Source organism: Poecile atricapillus, chromosome 1 (assembly GCF_030490865.1).
Source record: "Poecile atricapillus isolate bPoeAtr1 chromosome 1, bPoeAtr1.hap1, whole genome shotgun sequence".
Lineage (NCBI taxonomy): Eukaryota > Metazoa > Chordata > Aves > Passeriformes > Paridae > Poecile > Poecile atricapillus.
The window spans coordinates 36496-60983 of record NC_081249.1 but is presented as its reverse complement, the minus strand read 5'-3'; the positions used below and the strand labels follow the sequence as shown (position 1 = coordinate 60983).

Here is a 24488-nt window from a genome sequence, read left to right as displayed (position 1 = left end):
GGGCTCTCTGTTCTGAACCTGAGTTTGTTCTCATGCTGAATAAATGGTTTCATGAACGGGAGCCCGTCTCGTTGGTGTTTCATGCTGGTCCCCAGAACCCTGCTGCTTCCCTGGACAAGATCCTGAGGTTGCAGGCTGCAACATGTGCCTCGCCTTATCTCTTCTGGGGGCTTACCAGAAACCCCGGTGTCACTCGTAGCATCTCTGATCTCTGGGCTCCTCAGCCCGACACCATCGAAGCTTTGCCTCTGGAGCCCTCAGAGGCCTCGGAATCGCGTCTCTCTTTTAAAAGCATCCGATCGGATGTCTTTTAGAGGTCTTGTTCCGAGCTGTGTCAACAGCCGTGCGCCACGAGGATCCATTGCTGCGGCTTAGGTCTTGAAGAAACACAAAGATAGGTAGGGGACTGTGGCCCTCAGATTCTCGGGCATCCGTCTTGGCAGTTGCTGGAGTTCGTCATTCCGTCAGCATCTTCTTCCTCCCGGGTTCTGCGAGCTTCATCAGCTCGCCTTCATTCTCACCCGGCTCATCTCGTTCCGCGTTCTCTCGGTTCTTGCGGCCATTCTTGTGGCCCAGAGTTTTGTCTCCCCGTTGTGTCCCCTCGTCTGTTGTCTGGTGTGTCACGGGTGTCTGGGTGTAGTTGTCCCGGAGCTGCTCTGTCCTGCTGCCCAGCCTGGGTGTAGGTGTGAAGGGACAAGTACCAGGCCCCTGTAATTTGAAATTTGTCATGTAGGGTGTAGTAGGAGTCTAGCGGGTGTTCCTAGATGGAACTTGGGGTGGCACTGGGGACATTGGGGGTGGCACTGGGGTCATTGGGGATGGCACTGGGGACATTGGGATGGCTCTGGGGACATCGGGGGTGGCACTGGGGACACCTGGGGTGGCACTGGGGACATTGGTGGTGGCTCTGGGGACATTGGGGCTGCTCTGGGGATGGGATCCTGGGTTTTGTGGTGTGTCCCCAAGTGTCCCCTGATGTCCCCAAGTGTCCCCTGATGTCCCTCGAGTGTCCCTTGAGTGTCCCCTGGTGTCCCCTGGTGTCCCCGAGTGTCCCTGAGCTGTCCCCCGGTGTCCCCAAGCTGTCCCCTGATGTTCCTGAGCTGTCCCCTGGTGTCCCCGAGCTGTCTCCAAGCTGTCCCCTGATGTCCCCTGGTGTCCCCAAGCTGTCCCCGAGTGTCCCCTGATGTCCCTGAGTGTCCCCAAGCTGTCCCCGAGTGTCCCCTGATGTCCCCTGGTGTCCCCAAGCTGTCCCCGAGTGTCCCCAAGCTGTCCCCAAGTGTCCCCCGGTGTCCCCGAGCTGTCCCCTGATGTCCCCAGGGCTGGAGTTGCCGGTGGCCACCACTCGTCCCCAGACCATTTTTGGTGACGTGGCCGTGGCCGTGCACCCGCGGGACCCGCGCTACCTGGTGAGGGGCGGGGCCGGAAAGGGGGTGGGGCCGGAAAGGGGGTGGGGCCTCAAAGGGGTGGGGTCTCCCCTGGGGGCAGGGCTTGAATGGGTGGGGCCTCAAGGGGGGCGGGGCCTCACCTGGGGGTGAGGCTTGAATGGGGCAGGGCTTGAATGGCTGGGACCTCGCCTGGGGGCGGGGCCTCAAAGGGGGCAGGGCTTGAATTTGGGTGGGGCCTGAATGAGTGGGACCTCACCTGGGGTGGGGCCTGAATGGGTGGGGCCTGACCTGGGGGCAGGGCTTTGGGACCCTTTAATTGGTGTGGGCGTGGCTTTCCCTGCAGGGCAGCCATTGGCTGTCCAGGTTTGGCCCCTCCCCTTTGACCATATAAGGGTAAAGGGGCAGGGCTTGTGTTAAAGGGGCAGAGCTTCTCTGCCTGAAATGGCTCTGGGGGTGTGGCCAAGGGCTGGGGGGGGCCTGGCCTGGCTGGGATTGGTCCAGAGCTGGAAAGGGGGCGGGGCTTGCTCTTAAAGGGGCGGGGCCAGGGCTGACCACGCCCCCTCAGCACCTGCAGGGCCGGCAGGTGAGGCACCCGTTCAGCGGGGCCCTGCTGCCCGTGGTGAGCGACCCCAGCGTGGAGCCCCAGCGTGAAACCGGTACTGGGGAAACTGGGAGGGACTGGGAGGGACTAAACGGGGACTGGGGGGGACTGGGATGAACTGGGATGGACTGGGATGGAACTGGGAGGGACTGGGAGGGACTGGGATGGACTGGGAGGGGTTAAAGGGGCACTGGGAGGAACTGGGATGGACTGGGAGGGACTGGGAGGGGTTAAACAGGGACTGGGAGGGACCGGGATGGGCACTGGGACCAGTCTGGGACAGAAAAGGGAGCAAGGAGTGACAGCAGGTGACACAGGTGACACAGTTCAGGTGTCTCAGGTGACACAGGTGACACAGGGGTGTCTCAGGTGACACAGTTCAGGTGCCTCAGAGATGTCTCACGTGACACAGGTGACACAGTCCAGGTGACACAGGGATGTCTCAGGTGTCTCAGGTGTGTCTGTGTCCCCAGGTGCGGTGAAGGTGACCCCTGGACACAGCCCCCAGGACCTGGCTCTGGCCCGGGCCCATTGGCTGCCCCTGCCCTGCGTCATCGGGGACGATGGCACCTTGTGTCCCCCGGGGGGAGGCTGGCTGCAGGTGAGCTGGGGACACACCTGGGGACAGCTGGGGACAGCTGGGGACAGCTGGGGACACACCTGGGGACACTGGGGACAGCTGGGGACAGCTGGGGACACACCTGGGGACACACCTGGGGACACACCTGGGGACAGCGGGGGACACCTGGGGACACACCTGGGGACACACCTGGGGACACTGGGGACAGCAGGGGACACCTGGGGACACACCTGGGGACACACCTGGGGACACACCTGGGGACACCTGGGGATACACCTGGGGACACCTGGAGACAGCTGGGACCACACCTGGTGTCCCCAGGGTGTCCCCGTGATGTCCCCCCAATGTCCCTCAGTGGTGCCAGGGTGTCCCCAATGTCCCTCCCAATGTCCCCTCCTGTCCCCAGGCTGTCCCCCTGATGTCCCCAATGTCCCCTCTGTCCCCTTGTGTCTGCAGGGTGTCCCCAGTGGTGCCAGGGTGTCCCTGTGATGTCCCCGATGTCCCCTCCTGTCCGCAGGGTGTCCCCAGGTGTCCCCAGGGTGTCCCCAGAGTGTCCCCCTGATGTCCCCAATGTCCCCTCGTGTCCCCAGGGTGTCCCCAGTGTCCCCTCTGTCCTCAGGGTGTCCCCGATGTCCCCAGGGTGTCCCCAGGGTGTCCCCAGTGTCCCCTCCTGTCCGCAGGATGTCCCCAGGGTGTCCCCAATGTCCCTAGTGTCCCCACTGTCCCCTCTGTCCCCAGGCTGTCCCCAATGTCCCCAGGCTGTCCCCAGTGTCCCCGCTGTCCCCTCTGTCCCCAGGGTGTCCCCAATGTCCCCAATGTCCCCCCAATGTCCTCTCCTGTCCCCTCTGTCCCCAGGGTGTCCCCAGGTTTGAGGCCCGTTCCCGTGTGGTGGCAGCGCTGGCCCAGCTGGGGCTGTTCCGGGGGGTGCAGGACCACGCCATGACCCTGCCCCTCTGCAGGTACCCCCAGCTGTCCCCTCAGGTGTCCCCAGGTGTCCCCTCAGGTGTCCCCAATGTCCCCTCCTGTCCCCAATGTCCCCTCCTGTCCCCGCAGCCGCTCCGGGGACGTCGTTGAGTTCCTGCTGAAGCGCCAGTGGTTCCTGAGCTGTAGAGACGTGGCCCAGAGAGCCCTGCAGGTGACACACCTGGGGACACCTGGGGACACCTGGGGATACACCTGGGGACACCTGGGGACACACCTGGGGACACCTGAGGACACCTGGGGACACCTGGGGGGACACCTGGGGACACCTGGGGATACACCTGGGGACACCTGGGGCCACACCTGGGGACACCTGGGGACATGGGGACACTTGGGGACACACCTGGGGACACCTGGGGACACCTGGGGATACACCTGGGGACACACCTGGGGACATGGGGACACCTGGGGACACACCTGGGGACACCTGGGGATACACCTGGGGACAGCTGGGGACACACCTGGGGACACCTGGGGGTGTCACACACACACCTGAGGTGTCACACACACACCTGGGGACACCTGAGGTGTCACACACACCTGAGGTGTCACCTGGAGGTGTCACACCTGAGGGTGTCACCTGGAGGTGTCACACACACACCTAAGGTGTCACACACACCTGAGGTATCACCTGGAGGTGTCACACACACCTGGAGGTGTCACACCTGAGGTGTCACCTGGCCGCAGGCGGTGACGTCGGGGAGGCTCCGCCTGGTGCCCAAATTCCACGAGAAGAACTGGAAAACCTGGATGGAGAACGTGGGGTGAGGGGGAGGGGCTGGGGGAGGGGCCCAGGTACCTGGGGAGGGGTCTCAGGTGTTTGGGGAGGGGTCCCAGGTGTTTAGGGGTGTCCAAAATCCCCCAAAATCCAACCCAAAAACCCCCAAATCCCACAAAATATCCCCCAAAATCCCACCCAGGTACTTGGGGAGGGGTCCCAGGTGTTTGGGGAGGGGTCTCAGGTATTTGGGGAGGGGTCTCAGGTGTTCAGGGGTGTCTCAGGTGTTTGGGGAGGGGTCCCAGGTGTTCCCAGGTATTTGGGGAGGGGTCCCAGGTGTTCAGGGAGGGGTCTCAGCTGTTTGGGGAGGGGTCCCAGGTGTTCCCCAGGTGTTCAGGGGTGTCCCAGGTGTTTGGGGAGGGGTCTCACTGTCCCCTCTCCCCCAGGGACTGGTGCCTGTCCCGCCAGCTGTGCTGGGGTCACCAGGTGCCGGCGTTCCAGGTGAGGGGGGGTCCCGCAGCCCCCTCCCCACGGGGGAGTCCCGGGGGTCCCGAGGGTCCTGAGGGTCCCGGGTTCGTGGGGAGCAGCGAGGCCGAGGTGAGGGGGGCGGCGGCGACGGCGCTGGGGTGTCCCCAAGAGGAGCTGCACTTGGAGCAAGGTGAGAGAAACACCCCAAAAACACCCCAAAAACACCCCAAAACCAGCCAAAAACAGCCAAAATACCCCAAAACCAGCCAAATCCACCCCAAAAACAGCCAAAAACAGCCAAAAACACCCCAAAACCAGCCAAAACCACCCCAAATCCACCCAAAATCACCCAAATCCCACCCTGGGGTGTCCCCAAGAGGAGCTGCACCTGGAGCAAGGTGAGAGAAACACCCCAAAAACACCCCAAAAACACCCCAAAACCAGCCAAAACCAGCCAAAATACCCCAAAACCAGCCAAAAACAGCCAAAAACACCACAAAAACAGCCAAAAACAGCCAAAAACACCCCAAAACCAGCCAAAAATACCCCAAAAACAGCCAAAAACACCCCAAAATACCCAAAACCACCCGAATCCCCCCCCGGTGTCCCTGATGGGTTTTGGGGTCCCCTGGTGACATTTCAGGGTTCCCCAGTGACACCTGGTGACATTTCCCACTCTCCTGATGACATTTTGGGGTCCCCCGGTGACATCTGATGACATTTGGTGACATTTTGGGGTCCCCTGATGACATTTCAGGATTCCCTGGTGACATTTTGGTGACCCCTGATGACATTTTTGGGGTCTTCTGGTGACATTTGGTGACATTTCAGGGTTCCCTGGTGACATTTGGTGACCCCTGATGACATTTTTGGGGTCCCCCGGTGACATTTGGTGACACCTGGTGACATTTGGTGACATTTCCCTCCCCAGACCCCGATGTTTTGGACACCTGGTTCTCCTCCGCCCTCTTCCCCTTCGCCGCCCTGGGCTGGCCCGAGCAGGTGAGACCCCAAATGTCCCCAAGTGTCCCCAGATGTCCCCAAAATATCCCCAAAATGTCCCCAGGTGCCCCCAAATGTCCCCAAATGTCCCTAAATGTCTTCAGGTGAGACCCAAAATGTCCCCAGGTGAGACCCCAAAGGTCCCCAAATGTCCCCAGGTGAGATCCCACTGTCCCCAAATGTCCCCAAATGTCCCCAGGTGAGACCCCAAATGTCCCCAAGTGTCCCCAAACGTCCCCAAATGTCCTCAGGTGAGACTGCACTGTCCCCGAATGTCCCCAAGTGTCCCCAAATGTCCCCAAACGTCCCCAGGTGAGATCTCGCTGTCCCCAGGTGTCCCCAAGTGTCCCCAAATGTCCCCAAGTGTCCCCAGATGTCCCCAGGTGTCCCCAGTGTCTCCCCACACGTCCGTCAATGTCCCCTCAATGTCCCCAAGTGTCCTCTCAATGTCCTTGTGTGTCCCCCAGATGTCCCCAAAATGTCCCCAAGTGTCCCCCAAATGTCCCCAAGTGTCCCCAAGTGTCCCCTGTGTCCCCAGAGCCCCGCCCTGCGGCGTTTCTACCCCACCTTGGTGCTGGTGACGGGCGGTGACCTCCTCTTCTTCTGGGTGGCCCGGATGGTCCTGCTGGGCCAGCAGCTGACAGGACAGGTGCCATTCCAACAGGTGAGTGTCACCTGTGTCACCTGTGAGTGTCACCTGTGTCACCTCAGTGTCCCCTCAGTGTCCCCCCATGGTCCTGCTGGGCCAGCAGCTGACAGGACAGGTGCCCTTTGGCCAGGTGAGTGTCACCTGTGTCACCTGTGTCACCTCAGTGTCACCAAATGTCACCTGAGTGCCACCTGAGTGTCCCCAGAGCCCCTCAGTGTCCCCTGGTGTCCCCTCAGTGTCCCCCCATGGTCCTGCTGGGCCAGCAGCTGATGGGACAGGTGCCCTTCGGCCAGGTCAGTGTCCCCAAATGTCCCCAAATGTCCCCAAATGTCACCTGAGTGTCCCCAAGTGTCTGATCCTTTCCTGGGGGTCACCCGTCCCCATTTTGGTGTCCCCAATCCCATTTTTGGTGTCCCCAATCCCATTTCATTGTCCCCAGTCCCATTTTGGGGTCCCCAATCCCATTTTCAGTGTCCCCAATCCCATTTCATTGTCCCCAGTCCCATTTTGGGGTCCCCAATCCCATTTTCAGTGTCCCCAATCCCATTTTCAGTGTCCCCAATCCCATTTTCAGTGTCCCCAATCCCATTTTCAGTGTCCCCAATCCCATTTTTGGTGTCCCCAATCCCATTTTTGGTGTCCCCAATCCCATTTTCGGGGTCCCCAATCCCATTTTCGGGGTCCCCAATCCCATTTTTCCTGTCCCCAACCCCATTTTGGTGTCCCCAATCCCATTTTCAGTGTCCCCAATCCCATTTTCAGTGTCCCCAATCCCATTTTTGCTGTCCCCAATCCCATTTTTGCTGTCCCCAATCCCATTTCGGTGTCCCCAATCCCATTTTCAGTGTCCCCAACCCCATTTTCGGGGTCCCCAACCCCCTGTCCCCCCCAGGTTCTGCTGCACTCTCTGGTCCGGGATTCCCAGGGGCGCAAAATGAGCAAATCCCTCGGGAACGTCATCGACCCCCGCGACGTCATCGGGGGGGCCACGCTCCAGGTACCCCCAAAACCCCCCAAAAACCCCCAAAACCTCCCAAAAACCCCCAAAAACCCCAAAATTCCCCCCAAAACCCCAGACCCGCCTGATTTTGGGGCGGTTTTGGGGCTTTTCCTCCCCCAGGAGCTGCAGGAGAAGCTGCAGAGCCAGACTCTGGACCCCCGGGAGCTGCAGACGGCCCAGGAGGGGCAGGTGGGACCCCCAAAAGTGACCCAGGACCCCCCGAAATCGCCCCCCCAGGGGCCCCCCCTGACCCCCCAAACCCCCCCAGAGGCGCCAGTTCCCGCAGGGGATCCCCGAGTGCGGCGCCGACGCCCTGAGGCTGGCCCTGAGCAGCCACAACGCCCACGGTGAGACCCCCACCCAAATCACCCCAGATCATCTCTGGGGACCCCCAAATCACCCCAAAACCCTGCTGGGGACCCCCAGATCACCCCAAATCACCCCTGGGAACCCCTGAATGACCCCTGGGGACCCCCAAATCACCCCAAAACCCTGCTGGGGACCCCCAGATCACCCCAAAACCCTGCTGGGGACCCCCAAATCACCCTGAATCACTCCTTGGGACCCCCAAATCACTCCAAACCACCCCAAAACCCCCTTGGGATCCCCCAAATCACCCCAAAACCCCCCTGGGACCCCCAAATCACCCCCAAACCCCCTGCAATCCCCCAAATCACCCCAAAACCCTGCTGGGGACACCCAAATCACCCCTGGGACCCCCCAAATCACCCCAAAACCCCTGGGAACCTCTCCAGGGTGGCACTGGGAGTTACTGGGAGGAGCTTTGGGCTACTGGGAGTTACTGGGAGGAGCCCCAGTGGGCACTGGGGAGGGTCTGGGGGTTACTGGGGGGGTCCTGGTGCCCCCCCCGACCCCAAATTTCCCCCCCCAGGCCCCGAAATCCGTCTGGGCGTGGCCTCGGTGCTGACTCAGCGCCGCTTCTGCAACAAAGTCTGGAACGGGGTGGGCTTCGTGCTGCGGGCCCTGGAGGGGGAGAAGGGCACCCCAAAACCGCCTGAGGAGGTGACAGAGACCCCCGGGACCCCCGGAAACCCCAAAAAACACCCCCTGAAACCCCAAAAACACCTCCTGAAACCCCAAAAACACCTCCTGAAACCCCAAAAACACCTCCTGAAACCCCCAAAACACCCCCTGAGACCCCCAAAACACCCCCTGAGACCCCCAAAACGCCCCCTGGGACCCCCAAAAACACCTCCTGAAACCCCAAAAACACCCCCTGAAACCCCAAAACACCCCCTGAGACCCCAAAAACACCTCCTGAAACCCCAAAAACACCCCTGAAACCCCAAAACACCCCCTGAGACCCCAAAAACACCTCCTGAAACCCCAAAAACACCCCTGAAACTCCAAAACACCCCCTGAGACCCCCAAAAACACCCCTGAGACCCCAAAAACACCCCCTGAAACCCCAAAAACACCCCTGAAACCCCAAAAGACCCCCTGAGACCCCCAAAACGCCCCCTGGGACCCCCAAATTCCCATTTTCTCCCATTTTTCCCCATTTTCTCCCCGTTTTTTCCCATTTTTTCCCCGTTTTCTCCCATTTTCCCCCATTCTTTCCCAATTTTCCCCATTTTCTCCCCGTTTTTTCCCATTTTTTCCCTGTTTTTTCCCATTTTTTCCCAATTTACCCCATTTTCTCCCCGTTTTTTCCCATTTTCTCCCATTTTCCCCCCATTTTCTCCCATTTTCTCCCGTTTTTTCCCAATTCTCCCCGTTTTCTCCCCAATCCAGGTGTTCCCCTCGTCCCCCCTGGAGCGTTGGCTCCTGTCCCGCCTGGCTGGGGCCGTGGCCGAGAGCTGTCGTCGTTTGGAGTCGCTGCAGCTCCAGGGCGCCGCCGCCGCCGTCCAGAGCTTCTGGCTGAGGAGCTTCTGCGATGTCTACCTGGTGGGGAACCCCAAAAACACCTGAAACACCCCTGAACACCCCAAAAACTGCCAAAAATACCCCTGAAACACCTCAAAACACCCTGAAACAGCCCAAAACACCCCAAAACACCCCAAAAACACCCTGAAACACCCCGAAACAGCCCAAAACAGCTGTCCAGAGCTTCTGGCTGAGGAGCTTCTGCGACGTCTACCTGGTGAGGAACCCCAAAAACACCTGAAACACCCCAAAAACACGCCAAAAACTGCCAAAAACACTTTTTTTGGGTTCTATGTTTAGCTTCTTTTTGGGGGTCTGGGCTCAGGTTTTGGGGTTCCAGACTCGGTCCTAGACTCGGTTCTAGACTCGGTCCTAGACTGGGTTCTAGACTCTGTTCCAGGCTCAGTTCTAGGTTTCGGGGTTCTAGACTCGGTTCTAGACCGGGTTCTAGACTGGGTCGTAGGTTTTGGGGTTCTAGATCCAGTTCTAGGTCTCGGGGTTTTAGACTCGGGTTTCGGGGTTCTGGGTGTCGGGGTTTGGGGGTTCTCCAGCTTCATTTTTTGGGGTTCCTGTCTCAGTTTTTGGGGTTTTCCATCTCCATTTTTGGGGTTCCTGATCCCTTTTTGGTTTCTCAATTCCATTTTTGGGGGGTTTCTGATCCCATTTTGGGGTTCTTGTCCCCATTTTGGGATTCCTGACTCAATTTTGGGGTTCTTGTCCCCATTTTGGGATTCCTGACTCAATTTTGGGGTTCTTGTCCCCATTTTGGGGTCCTCCCTCCCTGTTCTGGGGTTTTTTTCCCCATTTTTAGGGGTTTTTTTCCCCATTTTGGGGGTCTCTCTCCCCATTTCAGACCTTTCGCTCTCCCTTTGTCCCCCGGGGGGTTCCTGAGATGTCCCCAATGTCCCATTTTTGGGGTTTTTCACCCCAAATCCCCTTTCCTGTCCCCAGGAGGTTCCTCAGGTGTTTCAGCTGTCCCCAATGTCCCAAATTTGGGATTTCTCACCTCAAATCTGCCCCCAGGAGTCCCAAATATCCCAATTTCAGGGTTTTTTACCCCAGACCTGTCCCCAGGAATCCCCAATGTCCCAAATTCAAAGTTTTTTACCCCAAAACCCCTCCCCTGTCCCCAGGAGGTGACTCAGGTGTCCCCAATGTCCCAAATTTGAGTTTTCTCACCCCAAATCCCCTCCCCTGTCCCCAGGAGGGGGCTGAGGTGTCCCAAATATCCCAATTTCGACGTTTTTTACCCCAAACCTGTCCCCAGGAGTCCCCAATGTCCCAAATTTGGGATTTCTCACCCTAAACCCATCCCCAGGAGTCCCCAGTGTCCCAAATCCGAGGTTTTCCACCCCAAAACCCCTTTCCTGTCCCTAAGAGGTTCCTCAGGTGTTTCAGGTGTCCCCAAATGTCCCAAATTTGAGGTTTCTCACCCCAAATCCCCTCTCCTGTTCCCAGGAGTCCCCAAACGTCCCAATTTTGAGGTGTTTTACCCCAAATCCCGTTTCCTGTCTCCAGGAGGTGGCCAAGGTGTCCCCAATGTCCCAAATCTGAGGTTTTTTACCCCAAACCTGTCCCCAGGAGGTGGCCAAGGTGTCCCAAATCCGAGGTTTTTCACCCCAAACCCCTCTCCTGTCCCCAGGAGTCCCCAAACATCCCAAATCTGAGGTTTTTCACCCCAAATCCCCTCCTCTGTCCCCAGGAGGTGGCCAAGGTGTCCCTGCAGTCCCCGCAGCTCCGTCCCGCTGTCCTGGCCACGCTGGTGGCCGCGGCTGAGCTGGGGCTGCGGCTCCTGGCCCCCTTCGCCCCCTTCGTGGCCGAGGAGCTGTGGCAGCGCCTGCCCCGCCCCCACCCCGCGCCCCCCAGCATCTGCCGGGCCCCCTTCCCCGACCCCCAAAAACTGGTGAGGCTGGGGGGCTTGGGGGGGGGGTTTGGCGGGGTCCTGGGGAGGTTTGGGGGGTCCCTGGGAGGTTTTTGGGCAGGTTTGGGGGATTTGGGGAGGTTTTGAGGATCCCTGGGAGGTTTTTGGGAAGGTTTGGGGCAGATTTGGGGGGTCCCAGGGAGGTTTTGGGCAGGTTTGGGTGAGTTTGGGGGAGGTTTTGGGGGGTTTGGAGGGGACTGGGGAGGTTTTGGGGGTCCCAGGGAGGTTTTGGGGTGGGTTTTGGAGGTTTGGGGGATCCCGGGGAGGTTTTGGATGCGTTTGGGGGGGTTGGGGGATCCCAGGGGGGTTTTGTGCAGGTTTGGAGGATTTGGGGAAAGTTTTGGGTGAGTTTGGGAGGTTTGGGGGAGGTTTGGGGTGGGTTTGGGGGGTCCTGGGGAGGTTTTGGGTGTGTTTGGGGGGGTTTTGGGCAGCTTTGGGGGGATTTGGGGGAGGTTTTGGGTGAGTTTGGGTGGGTCTGGGGGTCCCAGGGGGATTTTGGGTGGGTTTGGGGGTTCCAGGTGGGGTTTGGGGTGGGTTTGGGAGGTCTGGGGGAAGTTTTGGGTGGGTTTGGGGGTCCCAGGGAGGTTTGGGGGATCCTGGGGAGGTCTTGTGTGAGTTTGGGTGGGTCTAGGGGAGGTTTGGGGGGTCCCAGGGGGATTTTGGGGGAGGTTTTGGGTGGGTTTGGGGGTTCCAGGTGAGGTTTGGGGTGGGTTTCAGAGGTCTGGGGGAGGTTTGGGGGTCCCAGGGGGATTTTGGGGGAGGTTTTGGGTGGGTTTGGGGGTTCCAGGTGAGGTTTGGGGTGGGTTTGGGAGGTCTGGGGGAGGTTTGGGGGTCCCAGGGGGATTTTGGTAGAAGTAAATATTAAATAGATTAAATATGATAGAAGTAAATATTAAAAATATTTAAATGAGGGACTTTTTGTTTATTATTTGGTTAGAGGCAAGACATTTAAATGAATAATATAGAAATGAAAATATACACATCTATACTAAAGAAATAAATAGAGGGAGATATATATATATGTATATATATTAATATATATAGCCATAAAAAAGAAATAAATACAAGTAATCCATATCTAGACAAGTAGATTAATATTCAGTATGAAAACTATATGGATAGATGCTAATATAATAAATTTTAATATCTGTTATGCAACATATCTATGTCTATAAATATAGCAAGTCACTATGATAGAAGTAAATATTAAAATATTTTAAGGAAGGGACTTTTTGTTTATTATTTGGTTAGAGGCATGGCATTTAAATGAATAATATAGAAATGAAAATATACACATCTAGAATAAAGAAATGTAAATAGGGAGATAGATAGATAGATAGGTAGATAGAGATATATACATAGCCATAAGAAAGAAATAAATACAAGTTATCTAAATCTAGAAAAGCAGGTTAATATTCAATATGAAAAATATACGGATAGATGGTAATGTATTTTAATACATGTTATGCATTGTATCTATATGTATAAATAAAGAAATCAGTATGATAGAAAGAGATATTAAAAATATTTAAATCAAGGGACTTTTTGTTTATTATTTGGCTAGAGGCATGGCATTTAAATGAATAATATAGAAATGAAAATATACACATCTATACTAAAGAAATAAATAGAGGGAGATATATATATGTATATATATTTATTTATGTATAGCCATAAAAAAGAAATAAATACATGTAATCCATATCTAGACAAGTAGATTAATATTCAGTATGAAAACTATATGGATAAATGGTAATATATTTTATATCTGTTATGCATTACATCTGTGTGTATAAATATAGAAGATCAATATTATAGTAATAGATATTAAAAATATTTAAATGAGGGACTTTTTGTTTTTGTTTGGTTAAAGGCATGGCATTTAAATGAATAATATAGAAATGAAAATATACACATCTATAATAAAGAAATGTATATAGGGAGATATATATATGTATATATATACATATATAAATATAGCCATAAAAAAGAAATAAATACATGTAATCCAAATCTAGACGAGTATATTAATATTCAGTATGCAAACTATATGGATAGATGCTAATATAATATGTTTTAATATCTGTTATGTATTATATCTATGTGTATAAATATAGAAGATCAATATGATAGAAATAGATATTAAAACTATTTAAATCAAGGGTCTTTTTATTTTTTATTTTGTTACAAGCAGGGCTTTTGAATAAATAATATAGAAAGGAAAGTATACACATCTATACTCCAAAAATGAATATAGGGTGGTACATATATATATATATTAATATATATAGCCATAAAAAAGAAATAAATACAAGTAATTTAATCTAGACAAGTAGATTAATATTCAGTATGAAAACTATATGGATAGATGTTTATATAATAAATTTTAATATCTATTTAATATCTATTATGCTAATAGAATATACTTTAATATCTGTTATGTATTATATCTATTAGTATAAATAAAGAAGTTCAATATGACAGAAATAGATATTAAAAATATTTAAATGAAGGGCCTTTTTGCTTTTTATTTGGTTAGAGGCAGGGCTTGCTAAGTTCCGATGGGGGGTTTTTTGGGGCGTTCCTTGGAGAAGGGTTTTTGGAAGGGGGTTGCACACCTTGTTTCTTGCCGGGCTTCTTTGCACGCGCGGGGGCGACCCCCGCCCAGCCCCGGGCTGAGCTCTGCGGCAGTGCTGCCACCTTGTGGCCACAGAGCGGTACTGCAGCTGTGCCCTGGCGCGGGCGGGGCCGAGCCGAGCCGAACCGAGCCGAGCCGAGCGGAGCCGAACCGAAGCGTGCCGAGCCGAACCGAACCGAGGCGTGCCGTGTCGAGCCGGGACCCCCCCCGCAGGAGCCGGGTCGGGCTGATTGCCACACTGAAGTTTGCGGCCGGCCGGTAGGACCCCGGCAGAGGCGTCGACTCCAATGCCTGCCGCCGCAGGCGCAGCCGCCGCCCAGCTCCGGAGCCGCTGAGCCCCGCCGCCACCGTCCTCGCCCCGGGAAAGGCGGCGGAAAATCGGGCGGAGTGCTCGGAGTCGGCCGGCTTCGTCGGGTTTTTCGTTCAGGCAAGTAAGCTAGACAGACGCGCTGAGAGCAGCGGGGGCCTCGATCGTGCCACAACAAAGATGGCCGCTCAGCCGGAAGTGGCTTCAGCCACAACAAAGATGGTGGCGAGGAAGGGCGGAAGTGACGTCACGCCCCTCACAAGGTGGCTGCCGAGTCGCGGCTGGCTTTGACCTTCCAAGAATGGCGGCCGAAAAGGCGGGAAAATGCAAGGACCCCGGGCGGTGGGTGTCTACTCGACTGCCTGACAAACACCCCGACGCCGACGCCGCTCCGGCGCAATTTTCCGCGGCTTTTCCGGCCGTGCCGACACGGGCTGTACGCTCAGCGGCGCCGGGGCCGGACGCGAGCCAGCCGGGCGCCGACAGGCAGCGGTGAGGACGCCTCTCTCTGACGGGGTCCTTGCCGCGGCCCGCTTCGGCTCGGCTCCGCTCGGCTCCGCTCGGCTCGGCTCGTCTCCGCTCGGCACGGCTCCGCTCGGCTCCGCTCGGCACGGTTCGGCACGGCTCCGCTCGGCTCGGCACGCCTCGGTTCGGCTCCGCTCGGCTCGTCTCGACACGCTTCGGTTCGGCTCCGCTCGGCTCGGCTCGGTTCCGCTCGGCTCGGCTCGGTTCCGCTCGGCTCGGCCCCGCCCGCGCCGGGGCACAGGTGCAGTACCGCTCTGTGGCCACAAGGTGGCAGCACTGCCGCAGAGCTCAGCCCGGGGCTGGGCGGGGATCGCCCCCCCACGTGCAAAGAAGCCCGGCAAGAAACAAGGTGTGCAACCCCCTTCCAAAAACCCTTCTCCAAGGAACGCCCCAAAAAAACCCCCATCGGAACTTAGCAAGCCCTGCCTCTAACCAAATAAAAAGCAAAAAGGCCCTTCATTTAAATATTTTTAATATCTATATCCATCATATTGATTTTTTATATTTATACACATAGATATATTGCATAATAGATATTAAAATATATTAACGTCCATCCATATATTTTTCATATTTATTATTAATCTACTAGTATATATTTGTTACTAGTATTTATTTCTTTTTCATCTCTCTCTCTCTCTCTCTCTCTCTCTCTCTCTCTCTCTCTCTATCTCCCTATATTTATACCTTTGTTATAGATTTCTATATTTTCATTTCTATATTATTTATTTAAAAGCCCTGCCTGTAACCGAATTTAAAAAAACATCCCTTTCACCTTAAAGGATTATTTAAATATTTCTAATGCTTATTTTTATCAAATTTATATACTATTTTGAACTAGCCCAGGGGCACTGGGACCGGCCCAAAGGGACCCCGGCGGTGCCCGAGACCCGCGCCCGGAGCGGACGGATCTGCTGCTCCTGCTCCAGCTGCTCCTGCTGCTCCTGCTGGCAGCCTCAGTGCTGGCAGCACAGGGCAATTTCTATGGGGTTGGGAGGAAATGTGCTGTTTCAAGCTGGGATCACTGGCTTCTGTGGGTGGGGAAATCTTGAAGACTCAGCCGAGTCCTTCCTGAGAATTGCAAGGCTCGTGTCCCTGTGATTCTTGAGACAGGGTTTAAGTAGCTGCCATCGACTTGAGACAGCATCGAGTGGGTTTGTTCGAGTGGCAGAAATGATTTCTGTGCCTGGAATAAGGTGTCTTGGGATAAGCAACTCTCTTTGGTGGCAGAATGAACCGGTCTTTTTCCTTTTTCCTTCTTTTTCCTTCTAGATTGCGGAGCATTGGAGACCGGCGGCTCTGTGCTGCTCTTTGTTCACCTGTTGTGCTTGGAAGAGACGTGAAACTGCAGGGAAGCTGCGCTCGCCGTAGTGGCCAGAGGGAGAAGCACCTTGTCCATCTCGTCCATCTTGCCGGCCCCTGGCGTGGTCCTTTCCCCTCTGGCTCCTTGTTTCCCTCTTGTCCAATCAAGGACAGAATCCCTCTGTCCTTGCTGTGTGTTCTGCGCTCGGCCTTTTTCTGTGTCCTTCTCCGTGGCTCACTCACGTGCCTTTTTTAATTCCGTCTGTCTCTCTGCTCTTCCCCGTGCCCTTGTTTCCCAGTGGCTCCTTGTGTCCCCTTCCTTGGCTCTGTTCTTTTTCAATCCCTCTCTGTCTTGCTGCCCATGCCAGGTTTTGGGTTTGGGTGGAAGTTTTGGTTTTTTGGTGGTTTGGTTTTGGTTTTGGTGGTTTTTTGGTGATTTGGTTTGGGTTTTTTTCAGTTTTGTTTTGTTTTTCTATTTCATCCTACAGCCCATTCTTTTGTTCTTTCTTTTCTTCCTGTGTCCTCTCTGCCACCACTCCCTCTTTCTGCCTCTGGCCTGTGCCTGGGGTTTTTGGGGAGGGATTTCTGGCACCTGCCCCCCTTTTCTTGTTGCAGCAGAGCTCCTTTTTGGGAGGGGGTCTAGTCCTAGAAGGGCTTCCAATAAAGCAGGATGCTGCTGTCCAGGGCAGTTGGAGTTGTTCTGTGCCTTCTTTGGGGGTGAGGAGCAAAGGCTGAGGGGGACGGGGTGGGCACTGGGGGGCTCCCGTGTCCCTTGGGGCACGCCAAGGTCCCCGGCAGAGGGAGGCAGGCGCTGCGCTGGAGGAGCAAGGTGAGCGGGGAATGGGGAGGGCTCGTGCCGGGTACCCTTGCCCAGAGGGGACCCCGAGCTGCCAGGAAATTCCCTGCGAGGGCTGGATGCAGAATCCAAAAACCTGTGGAGCTGTTCTGGTTTTTACGGTAGGCATTGGCAAGGAACAGGAATGGATCTCTCTAAATTCCCTTGGAAAGAAACCCCCTCTCTGTGCACGCCGTCTTTAGGGTTTTGTTATGTCAGGAACGGCTTAGGGTTAAGGAAGTGGGTTTTGTTTTTCCACCTCTTACTTCCCTGTAAAATATGAGTGTATAAAACACATCTGTGCATCAATGAGGCATTAAAATGCACCGAGTGAAATTTCTGTGTCTCTAAGTTGCATAGAGATGAGTTCCATAGAGACGAGTGCGTTCTGCACTTGGGGTTGTCCAGGGCTTTATATTTTTGTTATTCTGATTTGTTCGGTGAATGAATTTATAGAGTTTAAAATAGAAAGAAATGCAAATTTCAAAAAGCAGAAAAATAGAAAGAGAAATAGATAAAGATATAAATGTAAAAATAGAAGGCCCTATAAATAGAAAATACATAATAGAAATAATGTCCATAAATCTACACATCTAAAAGATAAGTAATCTCATGTATGTTATTGTAATATGCTTTAACCTATATTCCATAGAATTAATACAGGAATATATACAAAATATAGCATAAATAAAAACTATAAATCTCAGTTGAAAAGAATTATTTAAATCTAGTTTACAATAAAAGCTTGCTTTTTTTTATTTGGGCAGAGTCAGGGCTTTTAAATAAAATGTACAATATAGAAATATATATATTAAATATATAAAGATATATAAGGGTTATAAATACATACAAATAGGTTTCTATTTAATATATAATAGGAATAATATAGATGTAGTTGTTAATAGAGATGTCTTTTAATATAGGATACCTTGTGTGTTATGCCTAGTTCAATATAGTATATAAATATGAATATAAATTTGATAAAAATAGGCATTAAAATATTTAAATAGTCATTTAAGCTGAAGGGGCTTTTTGTTTTTTATTTGGTTAGAGGCAGGGATTTTAAATAAATAATATAGAAATGAAAATATACAAATCTATAATAAAGATATAAATATAGGGAGATATATATAGGCATAAATAAGAAATAAATACAAGTAATATCAATCTGTCTAGGGAATGAGCAGTGGGTTCCTTCTGCCCCTGCCTTCGGTCTTGGGGTAACAGCAGCACAAACTGTGAGCTGTGAGGATGATGAGGGCTCAGAGCAGCCCCAGGTGTGAGCTATGAGCATGATGAGGGCTCAGAGTAGCCCCAGGTGTGAGCAGTGAGGATGATGAGGGCTCAGGGCAGCCCCAGGTGGGAGCAGTGAGGATGATGAGGGGACAGAGCAGTTCCAGGTGTGAGCAGTGAGGATGATGAGGGCTCAGAGCAGCCCCAGGTGTGAGCTGTGAGGATGATGAGGGGACAGAGCAGTTCCAGGTGTGAGCAGTGAGGATGATGAGGGCTCAGAGCAGCCCCAGGTGTGAGCAGTGATGAGGATGAGGACGGGGTGGGTCCTACTGGGCACTGTTTCAGGGGGATGGTTTCCCTCATCTCATTTGGGCATGGAGCAATTGGAGGAGAGAGGTTTATGGCCGGGTCCCCCGGGTGTCTCATGGAATGATGGTGAGGGGATCTCGCAGGGCCTGGGGGAACACCTGGATGCACTCAGATGTGGAGCATTGATTAAAGGAGGTGCTGAGGGACAAACCTTTGTGTCACGGAGCAGCAGCTGAACAGGTGAGCCAGTGTGGGTTTGCAGAGGGGACTTTTCTCTCTCCCCTTTTGATTTTATTTTGCCATTCACTGCCTTGTTCTCCCAGAAAAAAAAAAAAAAAAAAGAAAAGAAAAGAAAGAAAAAAAGGGGGGGGGGGGTGATGAGAACACAAGAAGTTCAAACTGAGGGAAGAAACTCCTCCTCCATTATTGTCTGTGTTTAAACTGGGGGGAATCCCCTTTCACCTATGTTTTTGAGGGTACCGATAGGAGGAAAACCTGCCTTTTCCAGGGTGTTAGGTATATCGGTTGACAGCGAATCCTTGTGTTGTTTTAACACAAGGATTAAGGAAGGGGAAAAGTATTCTTGCTGTATCATGTGTTTGATTTGTGGGTACCTCCCCTTTTTTCGTTATTCTGAGGTTTAAATTGAGGGGGAAGCCCTGTTGTCTGCACTTTGTCACGGTCTGAACTGAGATGAAAATCCCCCTTTTCCCATCATTTGAGAGATTTTATTCGAGAAAAATCTTTTTCTGCTGCCGTAGGGGATTGAAATGAAGTGTCGAGCGCACATTTATTTGCCATTGTATTGGTTTAAGATTGCAGGAACATACCCTGTTGCCTCAGTTTCCGGGGTTCAATTGACGGGAACACCGGCTTTTCCAGCATTTGGCGGGGTCACGTGTGGCCGTGCCGCTGCATTTGAGGGCGCTTCTGCCCCCGGCACCAAATGTCTTACAGGGGAGCGCTCCTGGCATTCCCTGGGGAATTGCTGAAGTGCAACGGGAATTTGGCGGCTGAGCAGCCCCCAGGGAGAGACAGAGCCGTGCGGAGGCGAGGTGAGCTCTGCCGGGCCGGCAGGCGGGAGCCGCGGCGCGGAGCTGTGTCCGTCCGGCCGCTCCGCCCGCTCCGGGCGCGGGGCTCGGGCACCGCCGGGGTCCCTTCGGGCCGGTCCCGGTGCCGCTGGGCGGGCCGGGCTGTCCCGGGGCCGGGGCCGCCCCCGCCCGCCGGAGGAGCCGCTTTCCTGCCGGGAGCCCCGGTCCGTCCGGGGGCAGGAGCGCGGGGCCGCCCCTGGGTGCCGAGTGCCGCCGCTGCCGGGGCTCCCGTGAAAGCCGCTGAAAGGAGGGGAGGGAAAAAATCGAACCCAGACCCCCCAGGCTTTTTGTCTGTGGGCTTTGTCGGTATTGCTCTTTAGCCGAGCCGCGCCTTTAAATAACGATGTGGCGCCTTCTAGAAACTGCGTCCAATACCTTTTGCACCCTCACGTGAGGGCTTCGAGCTCAGGTTTTTCCATTGCCGAGGTAATTGCCGGTCCAAGCTGGCAGCGTCCCGTGCATCTGGTGTGCATGAATCTGTTTGTGATGTTCATTTCCCCTGGATGCAGAGTTGGGCTTGTTGGGCAGACCGTATTTCTCAAACCTCGGAGCTTGTTTAAGGCTTGTACACGATTTTCTGGAGACGCGGGCTGGGGGAGAACTTTGTCTTGCTGCTGTACTAGGGAATGGAATGCAGGGGGTCCCCGCAATATCCCCGTGGAAGCTGGAATGTCCGAGGAAATGGATGTGACAATTCTCGGGGCTGAACCTGGCTCCCAGCGCTCTGCAGCGTAGGACGCGAGAGAGCAGGGCCGAGGGACAGCGGGGTAGGAGCGGCGAGGTGCTTCGTGCTCTGGGTTTGGTGTCGCTGATGTTTCCAGAGCCAGAGCAGGTTGATTTGGTTCTGGTGCACTGGAACGGGATCCAAACCTTAGAAAGGTTTGAGACAAACTGGGAGGAAATGTTTTAAAACGAATGTGTTTCTTAATAGAAGGCAGGTTTCAGTCTGTTTTTTAATTGATTTTAAAGGAAATTTTTTTTGAGGAAAAGTGAAAAAAAATGTTTATTTTAATAAGTAGGGCGTAGGTAAGAGGAAAAAAAGGATGAATAACGTTAGATATTTTTTTCTTTTGTTGTGGAGAAAAGAGCAGGAGATTTAGAAGGGTTTTTCTGCACGTGCGGTTTGGATGTTTTTGGAGTTGGGCTGTGGCGTGGATCTTTTTGAGCCGTGGGGTGTTTTGGTGGTAGCCTGGGTTTTTGGATCGGAGTAAAGTTGAATAGTTTTAGAAGAAGTTGTTACGGTTTTGGCAATTATTTTGTATTCACTAATCAATGAGAAGTTATTTTAAAAAAGTAAAAAATTGATTTCTTTTTGCCTTTGTTAGACAATAGATTTGAGAGAGAATTTGTGTGAGGCTGTATTAGTACTGTATGTAGATTGTGTGTTCAAAGAATTTTTTTTTTTCTTAGTTTTGAAGTTACAGAACTTATGTTTGGGCATAAAGCAGATGGTGGGGATATAATATAATATAATGGAATTTTAGGACATTTTATTTTTTATTGTATATCTTTGCCTTAATGATTAAATTAATGCTTTTTAATTTTAGATATACTTTTATAGAAATACAGGTAAATATAAATAGTGGTTGTAGTATTTAGTAAGCAGAGGTATTTATATGTGGTTTTTATTCAATATTAGGTTTTTTTTAGTGGTACACAGTGTGTTGCTTTATTTTTTTTATGTTGTATACTATGTGAAATTTCGTTTCTGAATAAAGATGATTTTATGAATGGGTTTTTTTGTATTTTAGGTAGAATCAATTAAAATAGGTTTTGATAGGTATTATTGGGATTTTAGTTCTGTATTGTATGTAGGGGTTCAGATGGGGTAGGGTTTGTTTGGTTAGGGGAGTTCTGGGTGTTCATTAGGTGGCTTTTGTTAGATGCAGTTTTCAATTTTTGAAAGTATTTTATTGAGTGGTTTTAAAGTGATTTTTAGTAATTGATGGTCTAATCTTATTTTGTTTGTAGTTTGTGTAATAACAGATATGTTCTATTTATTTAATGTTGTCTTTTTTAGTTTAGGTGTTGATGATAAGTTTGGATTTCTTTCTGTTGTGGCATTTCTTAGTTTCCTTTCTGGGGACACAGGCATTTATATGGTGGATTTTTATAGGTATATTTTTGTGGGTGATATTTTTTAACTTTTTAGTAGTTTAGATTTTTTTTTAATGTTTTTAATTAGCTATTAAATTTTTTTATAGAGTATTGGTAATTATGTATTACTATAAATGTAGAGCTTTGGGGTTTTTTTTACTAATGTTTAGGGTTACTTGAATGGTCTTGAGTTTAGTGAGTTAGTTTGATTATTTTTTAACAGTTGGTGTGATTTGTTGTGTGGAGTTCAATAGGGTTGCTTTTTATTTATGTTTAACTTTGCTGATGTTATAAGAACTGTTAGTGAAAGAGCATAGTATCCGTTTTTGCCGGTAGTGGGTTGTACGGTGTGGGTTTTGTTTGTGTTACCTGTTTTGGGGTTTTCTTTGTTAGCGAGATTAAAGTTTTTATTTTGGGGTTAATTTGTGATTAAATTAAAAAATTTTAGGGCAATTTAGTTTTTTGATTCGGGGGTGCTGTGATAGAGTACTTTATTGGTTTTATCTGGTATTGGTGGTGTGGATAGAGGGAATATTTGTTTTGAAAGTTTACTTCAGTATAGGTAGTTGAGGTGTTAGGATGCGTTGTGTTTCAGTATTGAATCTTTTTGAGGCGGTTTGGGTTTTTTCTAGGTTAAGATTTTTTTCCCTTGGCTGGTAGAGGTTCTGTGATTTTATTGATGATATTGGTGGGAATTTGATGCTATTTGTTTTTTGGTTATTTCATTTTTAGGAATGGGATTTTTGCAGTTGGACTGGAAGAATTCACTTTATTTCAAAACCTATTAGTTTAATGATGTAAAGGTTCCCATATTAACTCCTCAGTCTTCTAGATTCTTTTTCTCATTTAGGTTTTCCAGATTTTACCGATAATTTAGCAATCAAGCAGGGATGGCACCCCGTTCTTGAAAAGATGGCTATGGAAAGACCTGTGTCTAACAACACGTACCTGACGGAGGGCAACAATTTTGCCGTTATTACAGGGTCAAATACGAGTGGCAAATCAACGTTGGCAGGGATCTGCCGGAGGAGAGGAGTTTCTGGTGGGCTCCCAGTGGCATCTGATGGAGTGATGGTGAGAGCATCTCATAGGGTCTGGGGGAGCACCTGGATGCACTTGGATGTGGAGCACTGCTTAAAGGAGGTGGTGACGGACAAAGCTTTTTGCCAGGAAGCAGCACCTGAACAGCTGAGCCACTGTGGATTTGCAGGGGTGATCTTTCTCCATTTCCCTTTTGATTTCATCTTGGCAGTCCCTCCCCGGTGCCCTCAATCTGTCACAAGAATTCCAAGAAAAAAAAAGGCTGTGCAAACAGTGAAAAGAAGGGGTATAGGTAAGGTGGAGTTCAGGTGTACCCCACCCCAAACCCTAAACAGCAGCCCTAACAGTGCCACCATTTCCCTGAGGCAGCTGCAGGCAGGAACCCTAAAGCAGCAGAGTGCCAGAACCCTCGAGAGCTGCAGGCAGTTCCCTGGTGCTAGGGCCAGCCAGGAGATAGTGGGGGGACGATCCGTAGGGTTGGGGAAACAGGGGGTTTCCCGCCCCGCCCCACCCTGGGCTCTCGGTCCCTCCGCAGCCGGGGATTGCTCCCACCCCTCCTCGAGGCGGCGGTTGGCAGGGCTTCGTGCCTAGCCTCCGCAAAGAGTTCGGCTCTGTCAGCCTCTGCCCTGTCTCAGGGCCAAACTTAGGAAGGGTAGGGAGCAACTGTGGATTGCCTGGTCCGGGCTAATGGACATCTCTTGGGGCCTATGGATAAGGAGCATCTCCGGTTGCAAGCGTAGGGTTCTAACTAAGTTTGTAGGGTTCAGCGTGGGAGCTTGGCAGTGACACAGAGAGGCTGAGGGAGGGCTTCAGAGGTCGAGGGCTCGAGGGCTGGAGACAAACAGTGAAAATAAAAAGGGTACAGGTTGGGATATAAGGTAGAGTACAGGACTATTCAAACCCTAAACAGCAGCCCTAACAACACTCCCGTTTCCCTGAGACAGCTGCAGGCAGGAACCCTAAAGCAGCAGAGTGCCAGAACCCCCGAGAGCTGCAGGCAGTACCCCTGGTGCTAGGGCCAGCCAGGAAGAGATAGTGGGTGCTAGGGCCTACTACTGTCATAGAAGATGGGGTTTCCATCCTTGGGGTACCCTGGGCTCCCTGTCCCTCACTGACTGGAGAGTCTTCCTCCCCTCCTTGAGGTGGTGGTAATTTGGCTGTGTCAGCCAATACTGCTGTGAAGCAAGCCTCTGCCTCCCTGTGGGGTGAAGTCTGCAGCCCATGAACCTGGGCATTCTCTAGAGAAGGTAAGTGCTGGGTTTTCACAGATGTGCCGCTAAGATCCTGCATTGATATTTGGTCTTCTAGATTGAAGCTGACCAGGAGACGACATCCTGGCGATGGCAGGAACTTCCCGGATAGCGCGGCAGCCTTACAGGGCGTCCTCGTGTGGATCCTCCCCGCCGGGCATCTGAGAGCTGAGTCAAAGGCTGCGAATGGCACAGGGGCTGAAAGCGGGGTGCCGGCTTGGGACACGTGACCTGGGATTTTTGAGTCAGCTTTGGGGACGGGGAGGTCCAGGCTGTGGTCCCTTAGGCCACGTGAAGGGAGAGCCTCACTTTTGTTCACAGTGCTGAGGTGTGCAGGACAGAGCAGTCCCGGGGCGTGTCCCATCACTTGTCCATCGTGCCTTCTGTGTCTTTTGTGCTTCTTGTGTTGTACGTGCCTCGCCTTATCTCTTCTGGGGGCTTACCAGGAAACCCCGGCATCACTCCTCGCATCTCTGATCTCTGGGCTCCTCAGCCCGACACCATCGAAGCTTTGCCTCGGGAGCTCTCAGAGGCCTCGGAATCGCGTCTCTCTTTTAAAAGCATCCGATCGGATGTCTTTTAGAGGTCTTTTTCTGAGCTGTGTCAACAGCCGTGCGCCGCGAGGATCCATTGTTGCGGCTTAGGTCTTGAAGAAACGCAGAGATAGG

At 52.2% G+C, this 24488-nt stretch overlaps 1 protein-coding gene across 1 annotated transcript; it reads left to right on the top strand.

Annotated features, from left to right (window-relative positions):
- Window positions 1-2242: 2242 nt before the first annotated feature.
- Window positions 2243-11823, top strand: LOC131587046 (valine--tRNA ligase, mitochondrial-like). Its single transcript, XM_058854489.1, has 15 exons — window positions 2243-2303; window positions 2460-2587; window positions 3422-3525; window positions 3620-3701; window positions 4235-4311; window positions 4712-4923; window positions 5665-5735; window positions 6274-6399; window positions 7277-7381; window positions 7505-7573; window positions 7653-7731; window positions 8277-8407; window positions 9140-9292; window positions 10974-11174; window positions 11773-11823. The coding sequence occupies exons 1-15, from the start codon at window positions 2243-2245 to the stop codon at window positions 11821-11823; spliced, it is 1650 nt and encodes a 549-aa protein (XP_058710472.1).
- The last annotated feature ends 12665 nt before the right edge of the window (window positions 11824-24488 follow it).

Excerpts from the sequence above, each read along its gene's own strand:
- LOC131587046 (XM_058854489.1), top strand. The coding sequence starts at position 2,243 with ATGGGCACTGGGACCAGTCTGGGACAGAAAAGGGAGCAAGGAGTGACA. Across the intron at positions 5,736-6,273 it reads CCCTGGGCTGGCCCGAGCAG|AGCCCCGCCCTGCGGCGTTT; the intron begins GTGAGACCCCAA and ends CTGTGTCCCCAG. Across the intron at positions 8,408-9,139 it reads CCCCAAAACCGCCTGAGGAG|GTGTTCCCCTCGTCCCCCCT; the intron begins GTGACAGAGACC and ends TCCCCAATCCAG.